The 25359-nt window shown below is 42.8% G+C and overlaps 1 protein-coding gene across 1 annotated transcript in view; it reads right to left on the reverse strand.

Moving 5' to 3' along the window:
- The window catches only part of LOC308187761 (uncharacterized protein), a gene marked incomplete at its 5' end in the record, with an annotated part of 203558 nt that overhangs the window by 166787 nt on the left and 11412 nt on the right, over positions 1-25359 (reverse strand). Inside the window, one exon of the mRNA XM_080576067.1 lies at positions 6214-6279. Within this exon, the coding sequence (XP_080432193.1) occupies positions 6214-6279 (66 nt within the window). The remainder of the gene's footprint in view (positions 1-6213; positions 6280-25359) is intronic.

Here is a 25359-nt window from a genome sequence, read left to right on the forward strand (position 1 = left end):
AGAAAATTCTTGTTGGTGAAATATAAAACAAACATATATATCATAGTCTTTAAAATGCAAAAGAACTGGAGATGAAGATTATGTATGAATTAAATATGACAACAGATTACCTTTCCAGCACAACCAAGCCCTCAAAAGAAGTGTGCCTTCAAGCTCTGAAAAAGGCCGTACAGTACACTTTTTTCTTTTTTTTTCTTCACACTCTTCTTCACTCCTACAGCATACCCTTAGTAAATTTGTTTATCGCATCATAACAGTCAACAAGTGGCTAAAACACGATGAACGGCAGGAAAGCTAAGTGGTATGTAGAGATTATATGGAAGAGGGAGCTAGCAGAATAACTTATTGAAAATATAAAAATTTCAAATAGTAATTTGAGCAAGACAATGACTCACCACATTCAGCTCAGTTTGTCTGATCTGGAGAAAATGGATCAGTGTAGTATTCAGAAGCAAAGAGGAACCATGGAATTTAATTTAAATGTTAAGTTGCTAAGCTAGCATATTTCAAAAACCACACATTTAACAGCTTCACATATATGAGAATTATTTTTCTGACATTTCAGAACACTTAAGGTAACTAACCTCTTTTGCATTTTTTTCTAGTTATACATGAGATAAAGTGAGGTTTCACAGACATTCAGATTAAACTTTTTTTCGCCAACTTTACTTTAGTTGTTGACAATGCACAAAAAGGACTTTCTATCAATTCTCAGATGAACTCTGTTTTGGTCCAAAGTTGTTTTGAAAAGAATACCCCAACTAAAGATAAACCCATCGTTAAGCATGTATGCTATACGTACAATTCTTTAACACAAGACACAGATCAGATATTTACTGAAGTATCTGTTTGCTTTGGCTACTCATTTATTCCAGTCCACTAAGTAATTAGCAACAATATTTTTAATAATATACAATAAAACCTGGCAAGGAATATCCAAGAAATCAAGTCTAGAAAAATAGGATCATACATCCGATTTGACAGTGTTCACGCAGGCAGGGCGAGCAGGGAGGGCCCCTCACCGCTCTCTTGCAGCGGTCTTTCCCTTCGGTACTGGTACTGGTAGCCTGCTTGTGAGAAACCCGGCCATGGTATCGACCAGGCAGAAAACCGTGGCCTCCACATCTCTTGCAGCCTCTCCAGCTGCGGTCACCGATGTGGCTACTCAGGTACGTTCCTGTTCGGGGTGGTAGGCGAGCCCCGTTCCTGCCCACCTCACCTTCCCATCTACCCTTATGTAACAGGTACGAGGCTCTAGAACACCATAGTCAGAACAATGAAGTAGATGAAAGCCCGTCCCAGTTGGAGAGGGTGCCTAAGGCAAGGCAACCTACCCCTCGCATTGCTACATCATCTGTCAAGAAAGAAAGAAGGGTTATTGTCACGGGGGACTCCCTTTTGAAAGGGACAGAGGGCCCGACATGCCGACCAGACCCAACCCACAGGGAAGTCTGTTGTCTCCCCGGGGCTCGGGTGAGAGACTTAGCTAAGAAAGTCAAGCGCCTGGTACGGCCCACCGACTACTACCCACTTCTGGTCTTTCAGGCTGGTAATGACGAGGTAGCAACGAGAAGTCCGAGAGCAATCAAAAGGGACTTTAGGGCTTTGGGGCAACTACTTAAAGGATCAGGGGCACAGGTTGTGTTTGCCTCTGTCCTTCCGATAGGGGGGATCGATGCTGACAAGCGGGCTCACCACATTAACACGTGGCTTCGGGACTGGTGCAACGGACAGAACTTCGGTTTTTTTGATCATAGGAAGGTCTATGTGACGCCAGGCCTGCTGTCACCAGATGGGATGCGCCTCTCTCAGAGAGGGGTAAGGATTTTGGCTCAGGAGTTGGCAGGGCTGATAGATAGGGCTTTAAATTAGAGTTGAAGGGGGAAGGGAATAAAACCAGGCACGCCGGTGATGAGCTAAGGGATGGTACGCTAGAATCAGAGGGACTGTGTGCCAGTGAGGTCCTTTGGTCGGCTCCACAAGGTGCTGTGTGTAGGGAAGCGCATTTGAAGTGCTTCTACACAAACGCACGCAGTATGAGGAATAAAATGGACGAGCTAGAAGTCTTGGCCCAGTCCCACAGCTACAACATCATTGGCATAAGCGAAACCCGGTGGGATGAGTCCTGAGGCTGGTGTGCTGCAATAGATGGTTACAGGCTCTTCAGGAGGGACAGGCAGGGTAGGCGAGGTGGTGGGGTGGCGATGTATGTGAAGAATGGGCTGGACTGCGTGGAACTTCAATTTGGGGACGGCAAAGTTGAGAGCCTCTGGGTAAGGATTAAAGGACGAACAAATAAAGGGGATGTCGTTGTGGGAGTCTATTACAGACCACCCGGCCAGGACAACAACGCCAATGAATTATTCTTTGCAGAACTAAGAGATGCCTCAAGATCAACTCCCCTCGTCCTTATGGGAGATTTCAACTTGCCAGACGTCAACTGGGATCACCACACGGCTGACACAAGCAAGTCCAGGAGGTTCATAAAGCACCTAGATGATAACTTCTTGGTGCAGGTGCTAAGGGAGCCAACTAGGAAAGGTGCCCTCCTTAATCTGTTGCTGGAAAACAGAGAGGGTCTTGTGGGAGACGTGGCAATTGGCGGCCGTCTCGGTCAGAGTGACCATGAAGTGGTTGAGTTTAGAATTTATGGTGACAGAAAGAAAACTGCCGCCAAAACCTCAGCCCTGGATATTGGGAAAGCAGACTTCAGGCTGCTCAGGGAACTAGTCAGCAAGGTCTCCTGGGAAGCTGCTTTTGAAGGCATAGGCATCCATCAGTGCTGGTCAATCTTTAACCACTGCCTCCTAAAAGCACAAGATCAGGCGATTCCAAAATATCAGAAGGCAGGCAGGCGGGGCAGAAGGCCAGCCTGGCTGACCAGGGATCTTCTACTGGAGCTTAGGCAGAAAAAGAAAGTGTATGGCTACTGGAAGGAGGGTCAGGCGACAAGAAAGGAATACAGGGATGCTGTTCGTGTTTGTAGGGAGAAAATTCACGGGGCCAAAGCCCAACTAGAGTTGAAGCTGGCCATGTCTGTGAGAGACAATAAAAAAGGTTTTTTTACATATGTGAATGGAAAAAGAAGAACCAAGGAAAAAATAGGTCCACTACTTGACGGGGAAGGTCTCCTCACAGACAATGACATAGGCAAAGCAGAGACATTTAATGCCTTCTTCACCTCTGTCTTCAGTGCTGATGATGGGCTTCAGGACCCTGGGTGCCATGAGCGGGAGGACCATGATGGTGGGAACGACAAACTCCCTACCGACCCTGAACGTGTGCGGGATTTGCTGCTCCACCTGGATCCATACAAGTCCATGGGTCCGGATGGAATTCATCCCAGGGTGCTTAAAGAGCTGGCTGATGTCATCGCGGGACCTCTCTCAATTATTTTTCAATGATCTTGGGAATCTGGAGAGGTCCCAGTAGACTGGAAGCTGGCAAATGTGGTCCCAGTTTTCACAAAGGGTAAGAAAGAAGACCCTAGCAATTACAGGCCTGTCAGTCTCACGTCAGTGCCTGGTAAAATTATGGAGAAGATGATTCTTGAAGTTATTGAGGCGCACCTGGGGGACAATGCAGTCATTGGTCCCATCCAACATGGGTTCATGATAGTAGGTCCTGCCTAACAAATTTGATTTCCTTTTATGATAGCATCACCCATCTAGTTGACCAAGGGAAACCAGCTGATGTGATCTTTTTGGACTTCAGCAAGGCTTTTGACACAGTTTCCCATAGGATCCTACTGGACAAAATGTCCAGCATACAACTTAACAAAAACATCATACGATGGGTGAGCAATCGGCTGACGGGCAGGGCTCAAAGGGTTGTGGTTAATGGGGCCACATCTGGCTGGCGGATGGTCACTAGTGGGGTCCCTCAAGGCTCCATTTTAGGGCCAGTCCTCTTCAATGTCTTTATAAATGATTTGGATGTAGGACTAGAAGGTGTTTTGAGCAAATTTGCCGACGACACTAAACTTGGAGGAGTTGTGGACTCGGATGAGGGTGGAAAGGCCTTGCAGAGAGATCTGGACAGGTTGGAGAGCTGGACGAACACCAACCACATGAAGTTTAACAAAAGCAAGTGCTGGGTCCTGCACCTGGGACGGGGCAACCCTGGCTATACGTACAGACTGGGCGATGAGACGCTGGAGAGCAGCCACGCAGAGGGATCTGGGGGTTGTGGTTGACAGCAAGTTGAATGTGAGCCAGCAGTGTGCCCTGGCAGCCACGAGGGCCAACCGTGTCCTGGGGTGCATCAAGCACGGCATTGCTAGTCGGTCGAGGGAGGTGATTGTCCCGCTCTACTCTGCGCTGGTGCAGCCTCACCTCGAGTACTGTGTGCAGTTCTGGGCACCACAGTACAAGAAGGACATTAAACTGTTGGAGAGTGTCCAGAGGAGGGCGACGAAGATGGTGAAGGGCCTGGAGGGGAAGACTTATGAGGAGCGGCTGAGGTCACTGGGCCTGTTCAGCCTGGAGAAGAGGAGGCTGAGGGGGGACCTCATTGCGGTCTACAACTTCCTCACGAAGGGGAGTGGAGAGGCAGGTGACCTATTCACTGTAAACACCAGTGACAGGACCCGCAGGAATGGTGTTAGCTGAGGCAGGGGAAGTTTAGGCTGGACATCAGGAAGAGGTTCTTCACCAAGAGGGTGGTCGCACACTGGAACAGGCTCCCCAGTGAAGTAGTCACTGCACCAAGCCTGTGTGAATTTAAGAAGCGACTGGACTGTGCACTTAGTTACATGGTCTAAACTTTGGGCAGACCTGTGCGGTGCCAGGAGTTGGACTTGATGATCCTTATGGGTCCCTTCCAACTCGGGATATTCTATGATCCCATGATTCTATGAAACTAGGAAGGAATTTCTTGCAATTCCAGGCTATGTGTGTCTGTTATTTTGGGTCTAAACATCTTGAACACAACATTCCTCAAGCCACTGAATTTCTTCCAGTGCCTTCTTATTAGAGGAAAAACAGGTTATACAGTATGGCTGACTACCATCATACCCCCGATCATTTGCTTTGTCAAGATTTGACCAGCAAGGTGAAGTTTATCTTGACTACTGTCTGTACTGCTAAGGGGATATATTGGAGAGGAAGAACAACTGACCAACCAAATGATGGATTTTCATCCATCTATAGACACAGATGTACAAGGAAGGGGAAAAAAATCCCATGAAACCAGTTTTTTGGTTGTTTTTTTCTTTTTTTTTTTTTTCTCCAAGAGAAAGATTATGGAAAAAAATATCTGGCTGTGTATACTGGTTTTGGCTGGGATGGAGTTAATTTTCTTCAAAGCAACTCGAGTGGCGCTACGTTCTGGATTTGTGATGAAAACATTCTTGATAACACACTGACATTTCAGTTGTTGCAGAGCAGTGCTTGCACAGAGCCAAGGACTCTTCTGGTTCTTAGGCTGGGGGTGCACCAGGAGCTGGGAGGGTCACAGCCAGGACAGCTGGCCCAGGCTGGCCAGAGGGGTGTCCCATACCTTGTGGTGTCATGCTCAGCAATAAAAAATGGAGCAAAGAAGACGGAGGGGGGATGGAGGCATTACAGGGAGTGGGATTCAAAATTTTGGCGTCTGACTTCCCAAGAACTGTTACACACGATAAGCCCGCTTTCCTGCAAATAGTGCCTGCTGATGGGAAGCAGTGCATGAACTCCTTATTTTGCTTTACTTGCACGCAGAGCTTTTGCTGTGCCTAGTACACTGTCTTTATCTTAACTTACTAGCTCTTGCACTTTTACCTTTTTTGATTCTCCCCCATCCCAACAGTGGGGAGAGAAGCAGCTGTGTGGTGCTTAGCAGCCTGCTGGGGTTAACCCACAGCACTGTGCTTAACAAGAAACCTGAAAACCCTAAGCTATGAAACAAGAACTTTCATGGAATGTGCCTTGGATGTCACGAATTTGCCTTTTTCTGATGAGATAACTCATGCAAACACGACAAAGATTGAAAAATGAGATCTGATAGATGCTAACAGTCCTCTAAGGCGTCTAGAATTCAAGAGCATTTTCAGATGTTTCCAATTAAAACAAAGTTTTGTTGAAACAAAGCACCTGCAATTAACACCGACTTGCTAGGACTCTTTTTTTTTGGGGGTGGTTGGCACATCAGTTCATCCTGTTGAGCACCCTGTCTACGTACCACCTCCTACGACCAGAGAAACAGAAGGCGCACTACTCACAGCTTTGTACTTACGACCAACTATTCTTCTGCCTCCTCCACAGCAGCGCTGAACTTGACATACCATGGCTTCTTACCCTACTGGTGGGAGAGGGGAATGTGAACATAATCATACTTCATGTTTGTCCTCTAATTGTTGCTCACAATAACTTTTTTGCCAGTTGCATGCTGGAAGAAGTCATCTCACTAAATATAACATCTGGACAAAGGAAGTTTGCTTAAATGCAAAATTAATGAGAAGCTTTATTACGATTTCTAACATCAGAGTTCTGCCAACACGTTTTCCTGTATACTCCTGGATCTGACTCCCTGTGCACCTAGACGCGTGGAATATTTGCCGTGATCTTCAGAGGACCCTTGCCCAAGTCATTGATTAGGAAAGGTCCACCCCAGGGATAAATCAGTGTTGAACAGGCCAGGAGGTCCTGAACATGGAATGTAAAGTTTTAGCTTCTCTTTCTTCCCTGTTCAGAAGTTCTTTTCCTTACTCACATTATTTCCCTTCTTTTATCTCTTTCTGTCTGTGGTTTAATTGAAGTCTTTTTTAGACAAGACTAAATCTTTTCCTGCGACTCTGCAACTACAGAGGCAATCAAAAACAGCATCTTAAAAAGCCAGATGCTGGGACAAGTTTGGCAGCTCTCCCAGCGGTTTATAGAACTGTACGCTGTGCCAGTCTAGGCCAGAAGCTGCAAAGTAAGGGTCAGACACTAAAATATAGTGTTCTTTTTCATCTTTAATATTCTTGTACTCTCCATAACATCCCTTTACCTCATCACAAGGTTGTAGAAAAGCTTTTTTGTGAGGTACTCGAACATTACCTCAACAAGCACCACAGGAAGTCCACACAGAAATTAATATTGTAATAGGGACTTAATAGCCTATAGTAAACAGAGCCTGAGGCTCACGCTGAACAACCAGGCTAAGATAAAATATTGATTAGCGGCTTATGAAGTGAACACCATCTGTCCTCTTCGGTGCACGAGGGAGGACTTGGTGGGGGGGAGATCTGCACCGCCGATCGTGCAAGTGGAGGTTCGATCGTGCTGCCCAAGTACAAGCGGACAAGGGGGGTAAAATTAAAAACACACGTACCACCTTAGTTATGGGGTTCCTTCAGTGAAGTGCCCAACGTCAATTGGCTTGTTCTTACCTATGCTTTCTACCACCAAAATATGTTAATAATGAACTTAGAAACTTTTAAACCAGCTTGTATCATTCACTACATTACTATGAAAGCAGGTGGGATACATCAAAATACTGAACACTATATAACTCCATTTTATTTTTATTGACATTTTATCCTTCAGCTTTAAAAATCCTCAAATGTAATCTGTGAGAAGAGTGTTTTACTAGAGTTCGGTTTGAATACATTAGACTTCAAGTAATTTATATGTGCATCCACACCATCATAATGATCAAGCATTAAATGAAAACAAAGATTTTGCCCGAGGAACATTTATGTTCTTACAGATGGGTACAAACCAAACTAAATGTGCTGGCATTTCTGCACAGACACCAATGCAGCCTCCACTGGTAAGACACAAGGTGTAAACAGGAAAATGGATTTCAAAATGCTGAAACACACGGTATTGCCTCTTAGGCAGTTTCTTTCCTTCTGGCTATATTTTTAACTTTCCCAAAATACATAAAAGACATTGCAGTTATTAGTGTACCTTAAAAAAAAATATGGAATCGACAAGCGACACGCTATTCTGACTTCTATTCTCTGGTACTATATTTATTACTCTATAGTTAAATCACAATAGCATCTTGGACATGTAACATGACCTTGAAATTATGAAGCTCCAATAATATATGTATCATATACACAAAATAGAGATGAATACAGTCCTAGAAAATCCATTAGGTCATTTTTTTGGGTAATGGAATACAGTAACTAATTCTATATAAACATATATATAATTATTACTATTATCGGTACTATTATTTCCCTTACTTCTCTGTCCTATTGAATCGTCTTTATCTCAACCCACGGATTTTACCTTTTTTCCCCAACTCTCTCCCAACCCACTGGAGGGGTAAGGGAGTGAGCAAATGGCTGCATGGTGCTGAGCTGCCTGCTGGGTTAAGGCACGACACCTCCAGCCTCCAGGTTCTGCCCTAGATTGATGCTTTAGAGAAATATCTTTTCTATCACTTTGTTTCTTCTCTTTTGTTAAATGACTTTTCCCCCACACCTGAGTAAATTCTGCTGTCCTCTCTCCAACCCTCAACTGCCATTACGCTTACACAAAGTTACACGTGACTATCACAGACCATCATCAGTGGGCGAGTGTACCAGATTTATTCCAAGCATAAACAAGCTTTTAAACCCTTTTAAGCCTATATACCCAAAGCATAATTGTCATCAGAGCGCACGTATATTGCAAAGCTGGCTTCCTTAGTAATAACAGACAAGGATAAATAATCACAACACAAGCAGTGAACATTTCAGGAACTTTGCATATCAGTACCGATTTTAAAGAGCCCTAGCTCTGCACACTCAATTCCAATCTTCAACAACATCATCTTCTTGACTTCGGTGCAAATTTGAAGATGTCTGCTCATTTCTAGACACATTTGAACCAAAAATTAGCTCTTGAAACTGTAATGCTATTCTTTGTGGTCAAAAGAGTAAATTACCATGAACATTAGTTTGCTCTGCATTAAAAAAGAAAAGAAAAAAGAGAAACCTGTTCAGTGTTTTGTTTTTTGCCAACCTTTAAAATTACCAAAAAGATGTCATTAGCCAGTATCTCAACATTGATTTATTTCCTGCTCTATTCCATAAATAACATCCAGCAACAGAGAACAGACAAAAAAAGTGATTTGATAGCTGGGAGTTTACAAAACAGATCAATCAAATTTTCTACAATTTTCTCTAACAATGAAATAATTACTGGTATTATAAGTCAACTAGACCTTAGAGAAGTAGTTTGCAAACATTCCTCTGACACTGAAGTGGTTCATATGTTTTAAAAAAAAATCTTGTAAAAGGATAAAAGATTTCCTGGGGACTTACAGTTATGCCCTTCTAGAAGAACATTTTCCAAACGTCAGATTCAAAAAACAGATTTAAAACCTGGGATTACATACTGAAGAAAACCACCTGAAATTTGTAGCACTCCTGAATAAATTGTCATTGCACTTTCCAATGCAACAAGAAGGACAAAGCTCTCTGCCTGCTTACTGCATTTGTCTCTTAAGGAAACTTCCTTACTAGAGGGAGGGCAGTAGATCATGGTGCCATTAGCACAACATTTATAAAGCTTGATCTTGGTAGATTTTGAAGGACTGGTAAGTACAGGAGATTTGGAAAAAAAAACAACAGGTTTTAAATAAATGTGGTTGAAACCATAGCTCCCTTATATTCTTAACACAGAGGCCTGCACCCTTACTGACAGAATTGCAGAATGGTTGAAGTTGGAAGGCAGCTCTGGAGGCCATCTGGGCCAACTGCTCCATCACCTGCACAGCACAGAAGTGCTGCCTGGTGCTCAGAGGAAGCCTCCTGGGTGCCAGTTTGTGCCCACTGCCTCTTGTCCTGGCACCGGGCACCACTGAAAAGAGCCTGGCCTCATCTTCTTTAAACCCCCCCTTCAGGCATTTATAGACATTGATGAAATCCCCTGAGCCTCCTCTTCTCCAGACTGAGCAGTCCCTGCTCTCTCAGCCTCTCCACACAGGAGAGCTGCTCCAGTCCCTTCACCACCTTGGTAGCCCTCTGTTGGGCTCCTCGCAGTATGTCCATGTCTCTCTTGTACTGCAGGGCCCAGCACTGGGCACAGTAGTCCAGGTGCAGCCTCACCCATGCTGAGTACTGGGGAAGAATCACCTCTCTTGACCTGCTGGTGATACTTTGCCTAACGCAGACAAGAACACCATTAGCCTTCTTAGCAGCAAGGGCACGTTGCTGATTGACGTTCAACTTGGTGTCCACCGGGACCACCAGGTCCTTTTCTACAGAGCTGCTTTCCAGCTGGGTGCCCTCCAGCGTGTGTTGGTCCTAAGGATAAACAGATATCTTGAAAATAGGAGACAAGTTATTTTGTTTAACTGTCAAATTAATTTGGGGCTTTTGGATGAAGACGTTATTAGAAGGTAAGTAAGCCTCATTTTGTATCAAAGAAACCAAGCAACAGCAACTCTCTGTATTTTTTTACTTGAGAAGAATTTCCTTCCACTAGAATCATTGGTGGAGATCTCAGCATGGCCTTTGAATCTTGACAGCATAAATTATAAGTTTAGCTAGTGTCAGTTGTTCCAGACGAAGTCTTCGAGTCAAGTAGTCTGTAACATTTCAGTGGCTGCAAGCCATAAAGTAGTTAAGATTGCCCAGTGACCTGACCGCTCCATTAATTGCTGTTTCTCAACAGCAACACAGGCATATGGGAAGACACAGCTGAGCATTCATTCCGTCTCCTGAAACAAGGAGATGCTGCTGACATCATGACTTCAAATCTTAATCAACTTCGGAATTTTGCATTCTCTTCTACACATAAACCGAAAAACTGTTCTGAGGAAACCATTTCCTTTTTCCTTTCCCCCCAACAGCCAGAAGATGCAAATGTAGGACACATTGTTTGAGAGGCCTGCAAAGTATGTGACTGAATGGCAGAGGCATGCAGCAGGGACACTTACACAATTGTAAATAAAAATGTGTGCATGTGTGCTGGGGGAACAGTTTGCCTACAGGCTAGGCAGCAATAAGTAGACAGTTATTATATCCTAAAATAGAACAGATGAACTTCAGTGAGTTTAATACACCCACATCCATAAACATGAATGGCCCTTAATTCCGTATCAATCAGAATTCAATTTTTTCTTGACTTATCAGCACAGAAACTCCATTCTGAGGAGTTTTGCATCCTAAAATACATCACCAGTGCCCCCAGTAAATACCTAGATGTGTTGTTTCTTTGCCAGGAGTGATTTTTGTCATGGTCATTCCTGAGGACAACCCATGACTTTGATGTACACACACACAAACAATTTTTTCCTGAACTCTCCTCTGATGAAGAATGGAAAGAAATTAGGGGCTCTGCCACTATTGGACTTGCACACTGCTGCACACTGTCACTGCTGAGAGATGTAGGGAAGCTACTCCAGTGTGAATACAACCACTATCAATTGATTTATCTTTTCACTGCAGGTAAGATTGTCCTTTCCTTTCTCAAAGTCAAAGCCCATGTCTGTTAATGGGACTGAACTGAATCTTTCCACACCCTTCCCATAAATTCAAAGCAAGTAACTATGCTTACTAAGAAGGTTATAGTAAAACGCTTGGTTAATTAGCAGTCATCTTCCCACCAAGATGATACCTAGGTGTTTCTTCTTCAAAACTGAATATCCTCAATATCGGATAACCTAGAGCAAGACTAACCAGTGAGAGTGTACTCATTCTCAAGTTTGAACAAAATGAAGTCTTAAGTCCTACAATAAAATGTGCATGTCACTTTTGCATCAATAGATTAGGATGTAATAAAGTTTGCCACCACTAGGCTTATCAGTAAGCTGTAGATTTCATCAAAATTCCTCAACCAATTTAGAAGAGAAATTGCTAGAAACTAACACCATCGGATATGAATACAGGTACAAAATTTACTTTTATTCACATCAAATAAAAAGATTTTATAATGTCATTACACCATAGCTATTTATATGTAAGTCATTAATGATGGCAGCACATATGTTAGAGTGGAAGCATGGAAATATAGCAAGGGATTTGTCATGTAAATTCCTGGGAATCCCAAGGAAGCCTTGCGCTGTCACTCTGCCTCTGGAGTTGCCTGCCCGCCTGTCCTTTGCGGGCAATTTAGCTTAAAAGAGACACACAGCACAAAACAACACAAGGAGCGGCTGCCTTTGGAAATCTATCTGGAAGGAGCTTCAAAACGCAAAAAAATGTAGTGGGTAGATGCAGAGTTACCTTTATCCCTGCTCCCTTCCATACACTGTGAATAGCCAGTCACCTTTACCTAACAAAGAAAAAAAAGTTATCTACTCTTATGTTAAGAAGGCCAAAATCACTCTTGATATACTTTCAATAGAAGAAGTGGACAAGACATCAGCTTAACGTGTCCTTCCCATCCCGCCCCCCCCCCCCATAATTCCATATTATTATACATTCCATATATTCCCCATATAATTCCAAAATGTTAAGGGCTTTCTGTTGTCAGAAGTTCTCCCTCCACAATATATCTCCCTCTTCTCTCCAATATGGTAAACTCATGAATGAGTAAATTCCCATTCAATGTCACACTAATAGGATATGAACTCATGTTCATACTTTATAGAATTTGATCTCTTCATTATTTCCCGAAATTCCTTTTACACAGCACCATAAAGCTCTTCAATTACATGATATTTTATGAAATGTAAAGTCTAAACCAGTAATTTCCAGGTTTTCCTCAAAACATTTTTATTTGCAGGAATGCTCTAATTAAGTTGGCCACACCGCCTCTGGCTGGGTACATCCTAAAACATTTCCACGAGATTTAAGACAGCTACTTTGGTTAGAGGAGGGGAGATCAGGAACACAATACACAGTACACACACACACCTCTACGACGGAACTTCAAAACTGAATGATTACTTAAATAAACTCATTAGATTCCTAAAAACACTACTTGCAAAGACAATGACAGGCAGCAGGAATGCTACCCTGTTTATTCCTGTTCCAATACTGATGCTGTGTTACATGGAATGAGTTGAGAGAAGTGCTCAGGAGAACACTGAATGGTGGGGAGAAGAAAGGAGACTTCTTCCCTAAAAACTGAGCACTCTTAGGAACACAGCAGACACACACACAAGTGACAGAGAGGGACAGCCAGCAAGCAAGGAAGCTACAAGACAATTAGGACTGACAGGGCTCTCAACAGCATCAGAAAGCAGGACCGCAGTCAGGCATCAGAAAGTGAGGAACAAGATTTTTCTTGTGGACTCGAGAGGAAAAAGCTAGAGATGGAAACTGCAGATTGTCTCAAGCTAAACAAACACTGGGAGAGTGAAGAATGAGCTGGGTTTGAAAAAAATGACCACGGAAAAGCCAACACACTTGAATGGCATGTGAAGCAAGCAATAGATTTGTTTTCCAGCCTTATAACTAACTCTACCTCACCCTGAGGTTTTCATTATTTGTTTTAATCCTTGTCAGATTTATTATGTGTTCTAATAAAGCCTTTAGTTTCAGTGATTGAAAAGTTTAGTCTCTTTCAGCTTGTTTGATATAAAAATGGAGATGGGAATGCATAGAGGAAGTAATTCCACCTAAATGCACTGTCTGATTCAGGGTCCTAGGAGATTGTACCGCATTTCTGAAAAACATCCCATCTTTTTCTTATTTTTTATTTTTTAAAAAAAGCCTTGTAGCTGAAGATTTAAAATTGCAGTTTCAAGAGCCAGTGTAGTTTATCTTAAAGTGCCAAATGAAGGTAAAGGATTTCTTTGCTTTATACATATTTAAGAACTCACAGGTAATATTTCCAAGCATCGCTACCATATGTAGCTATGCTAACAGCTGTAGCGCTGAATAAAAAGCTGTCAGAATCTGCAGATTCAGAACTTCAGCTGAATAGGATTTACCACAGCAGATGTATCTAAGAACTTCTTTGCATGTGCAAGTACGGTTTATACCGACATCTCATCAAGCCAAAAAATGCTTTTTCATTATGGAAGGGATTAAAAGGTGCATATACATGAAGCTTACAGAACTTTCACTCAAAGGTTATTGTATTCCATAATGACTATTTTGATTCAGGGGATTTATAATCTAGCTGTCGCAGTGCAAGTGAATGCGTAAGTTTGAGTTGGAGCGCTATACGGGAAACCACGAGCAGGAAACTTGAAACTGATGTGACAAACCGAGTACCTGCAAGGCATGAAAGAATTAGGCCATGGACAAACTTCTTCCCTCAAGAGCTGGCATTTATTCTGAAAAGTTAGACGGATTTCACCGCTGTTATTTATAAACTGTTTCTCTATCAATGATTCTCAAAACGAGCACGGTCCTAAAAAGACTCTTCTAACGTACAAGTCTCGGATAGGCAACTGCTAAGAGTTCTAGGATTTGAGTTATTTTTGAAGAGAGGAAAATACATTAAGCTCATCTATTGTGGGTTTTAAAAGCTAGACAGAGCAATAAGCTTCCACCCTGCACCTGTTCTATGGATGGCAGTTCAATTTCGATTGAACCGGCTATGAAAATAACTATTAACAATTGCAGCAAGTTTTCAAAACTCTTAAAACCTTCAGCAACCTCTGTTCAACTTCACTGCTGAGCCACGCATACATTTCTCCTGCTCCACTCCCCCACTCAGCTGAATCTGAATGGCCCCAGTCTCTCAGCAACACCCACAACTTTATCCTCCTCTACTCGGATTTTACCCCTGCAATCAATTTATATTTAAAAAAACAGTGCATCGCATATCCTTTTCTTTCCTACCAATCCTCATTCATGCACCACTAAAAAAAGAGTCCTCTAGATGTTTTGCATTTAAACAAAGCCAGGAGTTAAAAATAGAAAGCTCTAAAAGTGCAGGGTGACTTTTTCCATACTTAACACACTATTCCAAATCACAAGAAAATATATATATAAACTAGTAGTCAGACTTTTTTTAAAAAACAATCACGAATTGCTAATTTGTCACTCTCAGGTTCAGTCTAGTAAGACTTCATAAAATCATCACAGAATGGTTTGGGTTGGAAGGGCCCTTAAAGCCCACCCAGTTCCAGCCCCCTGCCATGGGCAGGGACACCTCCCACCAGACCAGGTTGCCCAAAGCCCCATCCAGCCTGGCCTTGAGCACCTCCGGGGATGGGGCAGCCACAGCTTCTCAGGGCAGCCTGTGCCAGGGCCTCACCGCCCTCACAGTGAATTTTCCTCTTAACACCTAAAGCTACCCTCTTTCAATTTAAATCTGTTACCTGTTGTCCTGTCACTATACTTCCTGATAAGGAGTCCCTCTCTTGCTTTCTTGTGGGCATACTAGGTACTGGAAGGCCGCTATAAGGTCCCCCTGGAGCCTTCTCTTCTCCAGGCTGAACACCCCCAGCTCCCTCAGCCTGTCTCCACAAGAGAGGCGCTCCAGCCCTCTGAGCATCTTTCTGGCCCTCCTCTGGACCCTCTCTAACAGCCCCACGCCCTCCTTGTGCTGGGCCCCAGCCCCGGACGCAGCACTCCAGGCGGGGCCTGACCAGGGCAGAGCAGAGGGGCACGATCCCCTCCCTCCCCTGCTGGCCACCCCTCTGGTGGTGCAGCCCAGGACGCAGTTGGCTGCTGGGCTGCAGGCACACGCTGCTGGCTCGTGTCGAGCTTTTTGTCCACCGGCACCCCCACGTCCTTCTCCGCAGGGCTGCTCTCAGTGAGTTCTTCTGCCAGGCTGTGCTCAGCTCTGAGATTGCCCCGGCCCAGGTGCTGCACCTTTGTTGAACCTCATCAGGTTCACTTGTGCCCATTTCTCAAGCTTGTCCAGGTCCCTCTGGATGGCATCCCTTCCTTCTGCTGTATCGACTGCACCACTCAGCTTGGTGTCATCTGCACACTTGCTAGGGTGCACTCCATCCCGTTGTCTAGGTCACCCACAAAGATGTTAAAGACACTTTCACTCAGGCCCCGAACTGTCAAGTCTCACATCCTGGTTTCAGTGTACAGTATAGACAATTAGTTCAATTAAAGCCACATCACCAGCAATACAGAAGAACAAGAGATACAGATACAGCTGAGCTGTAGGACAACCGCCACAGCTTCAGAGCTGTCTCCTCTCCAAAAGCCCTGTTGAGACCCTTGGTTTGCCAACATTACTGCAGCAGCATGCAAGGCTAGTCAGTTTACTGCGTGAACTTCCATGCAAGTTGCAGTTACATCTTTGCAACGCAATCATATAAGCATCAACAATAACTGAGAACATTATATTGTTGGGAGAGTGCATAGGCCATTTATCTGTTCTGAATCAAACAAAAAATAGCGTAAGCCCACTCAAATAGTTTTGCAATAAAAAGATGCTGCTGGCCTGCTTTTTTGAAAAGATTCTTCTCACACCAACATTTCAGCTCCAAAAGATAAGTTTTCAAGTTAGCTATGGATGCAAAAAAGGCATATCAGAAAGATCCACAATTAGGTTTTCAGTTCTCCATTTGTGTCCAGAAGGAGGTTTGAGATCAGAAAAAAATATGCAAAGGTATGTGTGGTTAAAGGGTTTATCACCTGCAGCATTCGAGTTTGAAGAGAGCCCCCTCAAAAGGGACACTGAGCAGAAAAGCATTTTCACTTGTGCTTCTAATCAGCTTGTATCTCGAGATAAGAAAAATCAATTTTTGTTCAGTATTTTTGGAAACCGTAGGTCACAGTAAAGACAGAACTAACTGATCCCATTGAGTCACCATGCTCAACAAGTCAGCTCCCTGCTAAGCAGTTCTAGTATGTCAACTGTGCCCTCCTCCTGAGGCAGTTCAGGAATACCCTCTCACTCGTGAAACAGCTATTCCCCACCAAACGCTCTCTACCCTTACCTGTGTGGACGGCTGGGGTTGGCACTGGTAGTTTGTACGTACTGTTGCATTCATGAATACACGTAATAAAGCTACATGCAGTCACAGATCTCTCTAGCAGAATACTAAGCTTACCTAAATAAGGTTAGTATGAGTCAAAGTAACAGAAATTTTCCTTTCAGCAAATTAAATGATAAACATGATTGGGCACTGTTAGGCTACACGATAAAAAGCTCATCTCAAAGCACACAAAAGAACACAGAAGCATGCTGCCAGGCCAAGGAACGCCAGTAACCCACCTAGAGAAACAAAGCCCGTGACCCAGCTCCTCAGAGGAGGGATGCAAGACCCACCACAATGAGTGACTGGAAGGGCTGCCTGCTTAGGCCCATCAGCCTCAGGAGGCTGTTACTGCTTTCGGGAATATGAAACCTGATGGGATCCAAGGAAAGCATGCTTAAAATTGTACAAGATATACTCTGGGATGCATAAGGGAGAAACTAAAGGCAGGGAGAAGAGGAATCAAGAGGGTTTCAGGGAGAACAAGCACACAAAAGCAGAAAGGTAAGGGGATAAGAGCAGCTAGTAGAACATAAACAAGTTGCTTGTCTGGGCTTTCCCTGCACCTAATAAGCCAGTCTTCGTATTAAACTCCAATCCTAAATATTTTCCTGAGTGAATAGACTCTATTATGTGTGCATCTGTGATTATGGAAGTTTAAGTGCCAACAACTGGAGTTAAACCACAGAGCTTGTGTGACTGCACTGGAACAGGTTGCCCAGAGAGGTTGTGGAGTCTCCTTCTCTGAAGATATTCAAAACCCACCTGGATGCCATCCTGAACAACGTGCTCTAGGTGATCCTGCTTGGCAGGAGAGTTGGACCAGAGCTTCTGAGGTCCCTTCCAACCTCGGCCGTTCTTTGATTCTGGGACTACAGCACAAGTAACTGTAGAGACCGAAGCAAGTGAAATCTGAAATGCGAACAACCAGAGCAACACACAGGTCAGAGGGTCTGTGGTGCCAGCAGCTGGAGTGAGTCAGGATACATGTATCAGTGCACAGTGACTTGAAATTCCCAAGCTGGACTAGCCAGTGAAGATTGGGGAGATTGTGGATCCAGGTCCAGCTCCCAGATAGATTTAGTGTCCAAGGCCGGCTACCAGAAGGGATCTGTGCTGTTTTTTGTTTGTTTTTCCTATTTTAAACATAGGAATATATACATTTATGTGTGTATATACACACGTTTTTGAAATTATTGTAATTACACAGACACTTCCCACTAATGGACATTCATCCTGATCAGCCATGGAAGGGAATCAGGATAAGGCCACTGGTACTGTCTGTGTTTGAAGAGTGTTGCGTTGTCTGTCTGTACTGACCTCTGCAGCTCACCCTGCACACGCACGTATTATGTACATAAGTTCATGCACGTGCCTATGAGGAATACATACTTGCTCAGCCTTGCTTTTGTTTGGACCTGGAAACACGGAGCTGAAGCAGCCTTGTCTCCATAAAGCTGCTGGAGCTGGCAACCCCCTTCTTATCTGGTAAGAAGTTAGTTTCCCACACAGCCTTTGAGGAAAAGCCTTGTTAAATGTCCTTGGCAACTCGAGTAGACTACAATCACCAGATTGCCCTTGTGAGAATGTTTTTTTTTTTGACTCTTTTCAGGAATCCTGTATGATTATTTAGGCATGATTCCCTATTTCAAAAGCCACTTGGACCTTCCAATCTGCCATAATCAGAAGCTGCCCACCAACTCTATTCCCTACAATAGTTTCTCCTAGTTTTCCCATTGCAGATGTTAGCCCTACTTCTTAGCAGTAAGCTTCTTTTTAAAAGCTACTTTCGAGTCTTCCAAATACCAAGTTTTAAGCCGAAAAGTCACATCCACATTTAGTAGTTTGGCTTTTTAATTCTTGAGCTTCTTTAAATACCTTCTGGTTCTGGTAGGTTGGTATGTAGTACCTTTGAACACCCTCTGCTTCATGTCTTAAAAAAAATACCACCTTGTTCCATAATTGCTTCTACCAACACTTCCATTTCAAGGGAGATCCAGAACTTCTTCAAAGCTCAAAGATGAATGCACATGCAACAGTAGCTTCTTTTTTGATACAGCTCTATTCCCGGAGTACAGAAAGAGTGATCATCTATTAGAGGGATCATCTATTAGCTCTGCGCATTCTCTAACAAGCTTCCTGTTCCTTCGTGTTCCCAGAGCGTTTCAAAGAGTTTAATTTATGTCTTCTGCAAATTGTTCCTCAAGCATCTGCCTCAGTTGCATTGCATTTTTACCATATGCTGCCAGGATTTATGATCCTTTCAACTTTGCTCTTGCAGACAAAACTTGACTTTAAGAACATGGTGAACAGCTTTGTGTAACCACCTCTCTTGTCCTGCTGTTTAGCGGTACCCACACCAGTTTCTTTTTAGACTTAATATCTTTGGTAGGTGTACGCATTTACTTCAAGACTCCCACATGGCATCTTCAAGTAATTCCCATGCCACTTGCAAAGATTTTACTTTTATAAATTCTCTCCAATAAGCTTTTCAATTTTTAAGTACTTTATTTAAGTAGTTTCTTTAAAAAAAGCAGGGGGGGGAAAAGTGTTTGGTCCTGTAAGAAGTTTAAATACATTTTTACAGAGCTATTTGACAGCAATACTTTGAACTAGATGCTGCGAACAGTGGTCAGAACTACATAAAACTGCATTTCCATCTTCAGGTTTGCTGACTAACTGCTCCATGAAATACTCATTAGCTGCGTCTAGCAATTTAGTCTCCACATCAATCATTGCTGCAGCCACTGCCACTACATGCAGTCACCAGGCTGACCAGGGAGCATACAACTAAGAAGCCAGAAAACAATGAAAGCACTCCAAAAAGAAAGAAGGGGAGGACAATTACCAAATAATAAAGGCAGCTTCTATGCATTTATACACCACATCGCTCTTGGGACTCCAGGTCCTGGAATTAGACAGTTATCATTTTTCATGAACTGTTGTTTCTCTTAATTTATAACTCATGACTGCAGAGAAAAGAAGTCAGATAACGTGAATTCAAGAAGCAGAAAGCCAACAACTCTTTATTAAAAGGTAACAAAAAAGTGTAAGCTAACTGCTTAAAAGTGGCTCTCAAAAATCTGAGAGAAACTCGGATTTGACTGAGATTGATCAAGCCGCTCCCCAGCCAAAACATCTGCTGAAAATTCGCTTGGTAGAGCTATGTGCATTCCTGTGTTTTGATGCAAACACAGATGTTTTGTTTGGATCTTTTGGCCTATTGCCTCTATCACGAAATCCCATTTTCCTCTGCGTGGCTCAGGGTTACCTCCTACCCTACACGCAGCTAAGTTCTCCTCTTCCCTTCATACCTTTCTAGTCCCATCAAGCCATCACCTTTTTTCCCCCAGGGTCCTGAAGCATCAGCAGCCTTCCTTCTTTTCTCTGACAGGGGGACAAATCCGGGACCTACCTACCTTGCCCTGCTAGAAGGGACTCCCCTCCCTCCTGCCTCAGGACAGAGCTAGTGGCTCACCCTGCAGAGCAGGGTTTCGGTACCGCTGACCGATAGCTGAAGGTAAAGCACACAATTTTTCTGCCAACTCTGTCAACACTAATCTTAAATACCTTCTTCTCCAAGACATCATAAAAGCAAAAGAATGAGGCATACACTATAGAGACAACTTGTGAGCGTTTAATATTTTCTCCTAGGAGAAACTGAATACAGATCTAAGGGAAACAGTTATAAAAGCTCTCTGAGAAGCTGCTAAAGGGGGCAGATAGAAACATAGTAAAGGTACACAGAAATGCATTTTGTCTGTCCCTTGAGTACATTTCAGGTAGCGGGGAAGACAGTAGTTATTCTTCCTTATCAGCTTTTGTGTACTGCTAGGAACAGAGGGAACAATAAAGCAAAGAATTTAGGACAGATTAAAGTAGTAAATTCAGTTAGCCCTCACATGTCCCAGACCAAAGAGCTAAAAATGCAAGAGCCCCACTGAATTTCAGCAGGGCGGACAAGCTCAGAGCTGAACAGTTGAAGCCTGCACTTTGCCAAGCAAGCAGAGCAGAGGAGCACCGCTCCAGCCAGCTCATTCCGCATGCAAAGCGAGCGAGTGGATTGCAAAGAGGATGTGGGTCACACAAGAGCAGCACATAAGACAAAAGCAAAAGAGCTGGCAAAATCGGGAGGACAGCGATGTGGCAGAACGGGCATAGAGAGGCTGACAAGACATTAAATCAGAAGTGGAGGAGGTAACCTGGATAACACAAGACACGGCGATCTCAGGGGTGGAGGAAGCAGGACACAATAGGTAATTGTGGAAGAGAAACTCTTTACTACCGCATGTACTTTTGAGCTCTTTTCTTACCCATGCATACATAAGACAGTTAAAATTCTCTAGTAACACAGCGCCAAGTTTAGCTTCCGAAATGACGCACAACTTGTACATTTGTTTAAAATACAACAACTATAATGATGTGCTTGCTATGAACGCTTCCTAATTCACTTATTTTAATATTTTCTTTGGAAATACCTCATCATGGAGTGAAATGCAAGTAACAGAGCATAAAACAAGACCGATAAATATCTAGCGGTCCTACCGCTCTGCTAATCAAAGCGGCAGTTCTGTGTGGCCGCACTTAAGTTTCCCAGTCAATCTGTTTGTCAGATGCAGTCCATCAGTTTTACTATTACTCCACGCCAATGCCCAGCAGCCATTTAGATGGCTGCTAGTGACCCATATCACAACAGGATTCTTTATCACGTTGTCAGATATCTGACAATTTAATCAAAAGGAAGAGAGATATACGCTAATACAAAATAATCTGCAGATGTCAGAGGCAGCGCTGCACAACCCAAGGCAGCGTACATCTACATGCTCATTGACCTGCCAGCGTTGGGCAGATGTAGGTGACTGCAGAGCAAAGCAAAGACTTTGCCGAAGAATGTCCTGTGTTACAGAGGACTTGAGCTTTTTAGGAAAAGCTATTTTCAGTTACTCCCCTTATTTAGGCACCTAAATTTTCTGTTTGGAAGAAGCCATTTCATCAGGCACTTTCCGATTTTAAGTTTGTCAAAAAAGACACAACCAGGACTGTTGAACCTTACACAAACCAACCTTACCTCTACTGAAAATTGGATCTAATGACTCAACGTTGGAGTAAGAAAAAAGGCAGAACAGTTGTGTTCTTTCATTGTAAATTCTAGGAAGTTATTTCATGTTAACACATGACAATTAAGATTTCATACTGTCATTTAACAGTGAACAGTTTGATAAATAGATTTACCGCTGGAGATAAAAGCTGGAGCTATAAAGAACACTGTCTGATTATGTAAACTTACAAAAGTGTTAGCTTTCTGGATAAAAATAATTTAAATAGAAAAGCTTGACCCAACATACCCTGACACTATATAAATATTTTTAAAAGTGTATAAATGTCAGTTTCTAAGTGTGAGTGTGCAGAGAAGTGAGAAGCAGACTGTTTCTTGATGCACGGAGCAGTGCTAGGACAGGAAGAAATGAATCATAGAACCATTTAGGTTGGAAAAGACCCACAAGATCATCCAGTCCAATCATCACCTAACGCTACCAAGTGCGCCACTAAACCGTGTCCCTAAGCTTCACATCCACACATCTGAGACAGAAGTCAGAAAATGGGAAATTTCAGCTAGATGAGAAGGTAAGTTCTGCTCCCCTGAAGGCTATCAAATGCTGGAAGAGGTTGTTCAGAGAGACAGTGGCATCATCTCCAGGGATTCAAACCTTCTGGACAAAGCCCAGAGCAACCTGCTCTAGTTTGTCTTTCAAGCAGGGGTTTGGGCTAAACGACTGCCAGAGGTCCCTTCCTACCTATATGATTCTATAATAAATAGAAGTGCCTAGTAGCAGAGAACAACAAGATAATCCACAAAGTTATTTTCAGCAGAACCTTGTTAAGTCAACAACAGAAAAGATATGGCTTTAGCTTGACAGAGGTTCTTGTGCCATGAAAACAGGGTTTCAGCCATTACAGAAATTTACTCACGTTTGAAGCTTCTTGGAAGCTAATTGTCCTATTCCCATCACTAAATTTGGAGGTCAAGTTAAAGGATGAAATATTATATAACAACTATGCTACAAGGGAATTACAGTGTAGGAGCTGAGGATGCCTAATTTAACATTTGGGTCTCTTACAAAAACTCTTGAGAAACCTATGAGGGGGGGGGAAAAAAAGACCTATGTCGGACCAGAGCTCAAACCAGCTAATATTTGGAATTTCTCATTAATGTCTACATCTTTCTCTTCCAGGAAAGATAGAAGAACATAAAGAGAGCTTTAAGCTCTAAACCAAGTTTTATTTGAATGAACTTTCAAATTGTATAACTGTGATCCTTCTTTCACCTTGCAAGGCTGTAGCTTTTTCTGCTCCCTGCCCTCCTCTGCTGCCTTCCAGGCTCTCACTTCAGGCTCACAGCTGATTCCTACGCTCCTTCTCTTACTTCACCTCTTACTGTGAGGAGTTCCTCAACCAAACACAATCAGTTGCTATTCCACCCACCCCCAAATTCTCAGCCTCAGCCTGTGTGCAAAGACGTGGAAGTGAAGTTAAGAATTGCAAATAGCTGCTTTTGAGTGTGAAAATATACCAAGTGAGATATAAACTTATTTGCTACATAAACAAAAGCCAGTTCAAGAAAAAAAAGTTAGAAATATGCTACTTGATTAAAGAAAAAAATACTTTTTCCTGCATTACCGCATCTAAAATTTCATTTTACCTACATTGAAACTTGCCCAAGTCCTACAAATCAAAGTCTAAAGAGTCAGAAAGCTCTTTCCATTAATAATATTAGACCTTAACTGAGAATTTGGGGGAAAAAAATAATTTTTGCAAAACTTAGCCAGAGGCAGCACATAATCCCAGGATTAAGATAAGCATAACATTGAAAATTAAGCCGTTTTTATACCCTATCTTTTAATGCATGCATTCTAAGTTTACAATTTATTGATTACTGTCAATATAAAAATGTCCATCATCCTGGAAATATATTGTATACATCTCCCTGTACTTCTTTTTCTGAGAGTTCTTGAGATGTTCTTCAAAATGATGCAATCTGAACTAAGTAGCAAAAGTCATGTCTATCCAGGATGCCAGCTTTACCACAAGCTACTTTTGCAGGTAGTTGCAACAAAGCAGCCAGGGGCTTTTTCCTCCGTAACAAAGGAATATTACTGCAGCTTCAGTAACAGCAAGCATTTCGTGTTATTGAATACTCATTCCAGTGTTGGGTCAAGTTTGAGTAACACAAGACATTTATACAGTCAACATGTGATATTTTGAGATTACCAAACCTCCTATTTAGGTGGGTTTTATGACACATTAGATCTGGAGAAAGTATCCAACAAACTTCCCTAATGATTCAACTACTAACTCCGAAAAGCTCTTGTGTCAGTCTAGATTGCTCTGTACTAGCTTGGCTTTTGAGTGATCAGCTATTGGAGGAAGAGCTCTGTCCTACTTGCAACTATTTCTTAAATTGTTTAGAACATAAAATATTTTGTTACTGCTATCCTTCTTTAAATTTGTAATTATTTCCAACACAAGTATATATTATATAATATATACGATATATCCAGATTGAGTTGTTCTTAGTTATCCATTTTTCATGTTAGAAGTTTCCAGAAAAAGTTCCTCCCAATTCAATGAAATTTGGCTTCTTTCATCAAGGTTTTCTTGAACTCCCTTTGCTTACCACTTGACAGCTCAAAGGCAGTAAGTGCCTTTTATTCCAGTTGTGATACCACAGAAGACTGTGACTGAGCAGAATGAAACACTTTCAGCTTCTGTAATCACACGGGTGACCTTTTATCAAACTCTTGACTACACTGCCCAGGACCTGGGAGAAACTAGTCCCACACCCAGATGACAAATCAGTAATTCGCATCCTTCCGAGCTGGCAGTTTACTTGCATTCCATTCAGCTGTTTCCAACCTCTTTATTAGTTTGATGTATATCTTTTCACATCATCTTCTGCGATGTTATTTAACTACTCCAGCTTACATTAAACAGGCTTCCTACCTTTTCCTTGATATTTTGGATGAAGTTTTTTTGTGAAGCATGCCTCCTTTTTACACTCAGTTTCGAGTTTGTTTGCTGGAAGTAACTGGTCTCAGGGAGGTCAGCACCCCCAACTACCCTACCATCCTGAAGACTACCAGACAGCACCTGCAGCCACATGGCCAGTCTTCACAGAAGCGTCAAGATATTTCACAGACCTGGGTAGCATAGTGTCAAGTTGATTATGAATAACTGTTTGTTTCAACAATCCTTCATTATTTTGGCTCTGGAACATGACGTTGCATCTGGTCCTTGCTTTTTCCATCGCAGCATATTCGTAATATGACATTCAGAATTTCCCATTACTAAATAAATGCGCTTGGCATCTCCTCAGTTTGTGGAAACTCAAAGCCGTACTTCAGCCTGCATTAACACACACTGACAACTGATATATCAAAGTATTAACACTACACTTCTAATATGTCTGAAATCCACTTTACAGCAACCTACTTCTGGCAGATCACTACTTCGTGAAGAAGAGAAGGGGTTCCAGACATTCTGATTAAGTCAATAATTAAAACCCAATTCCCTCCTCCCTTTTAAATGACTAAGCTGTGGACCATAACCCAG

Source organism: Anser brachyrhynchus, assembly GCF_964034855.1.
Source record: "Anser brachyrhynchus genome assembly, chromosome: 1".
NCBI lineage: Eukaryota > Metazoa > Chordata > Aves > Anseriformes > Anatidae > Anser > Anser brachyrhynchus.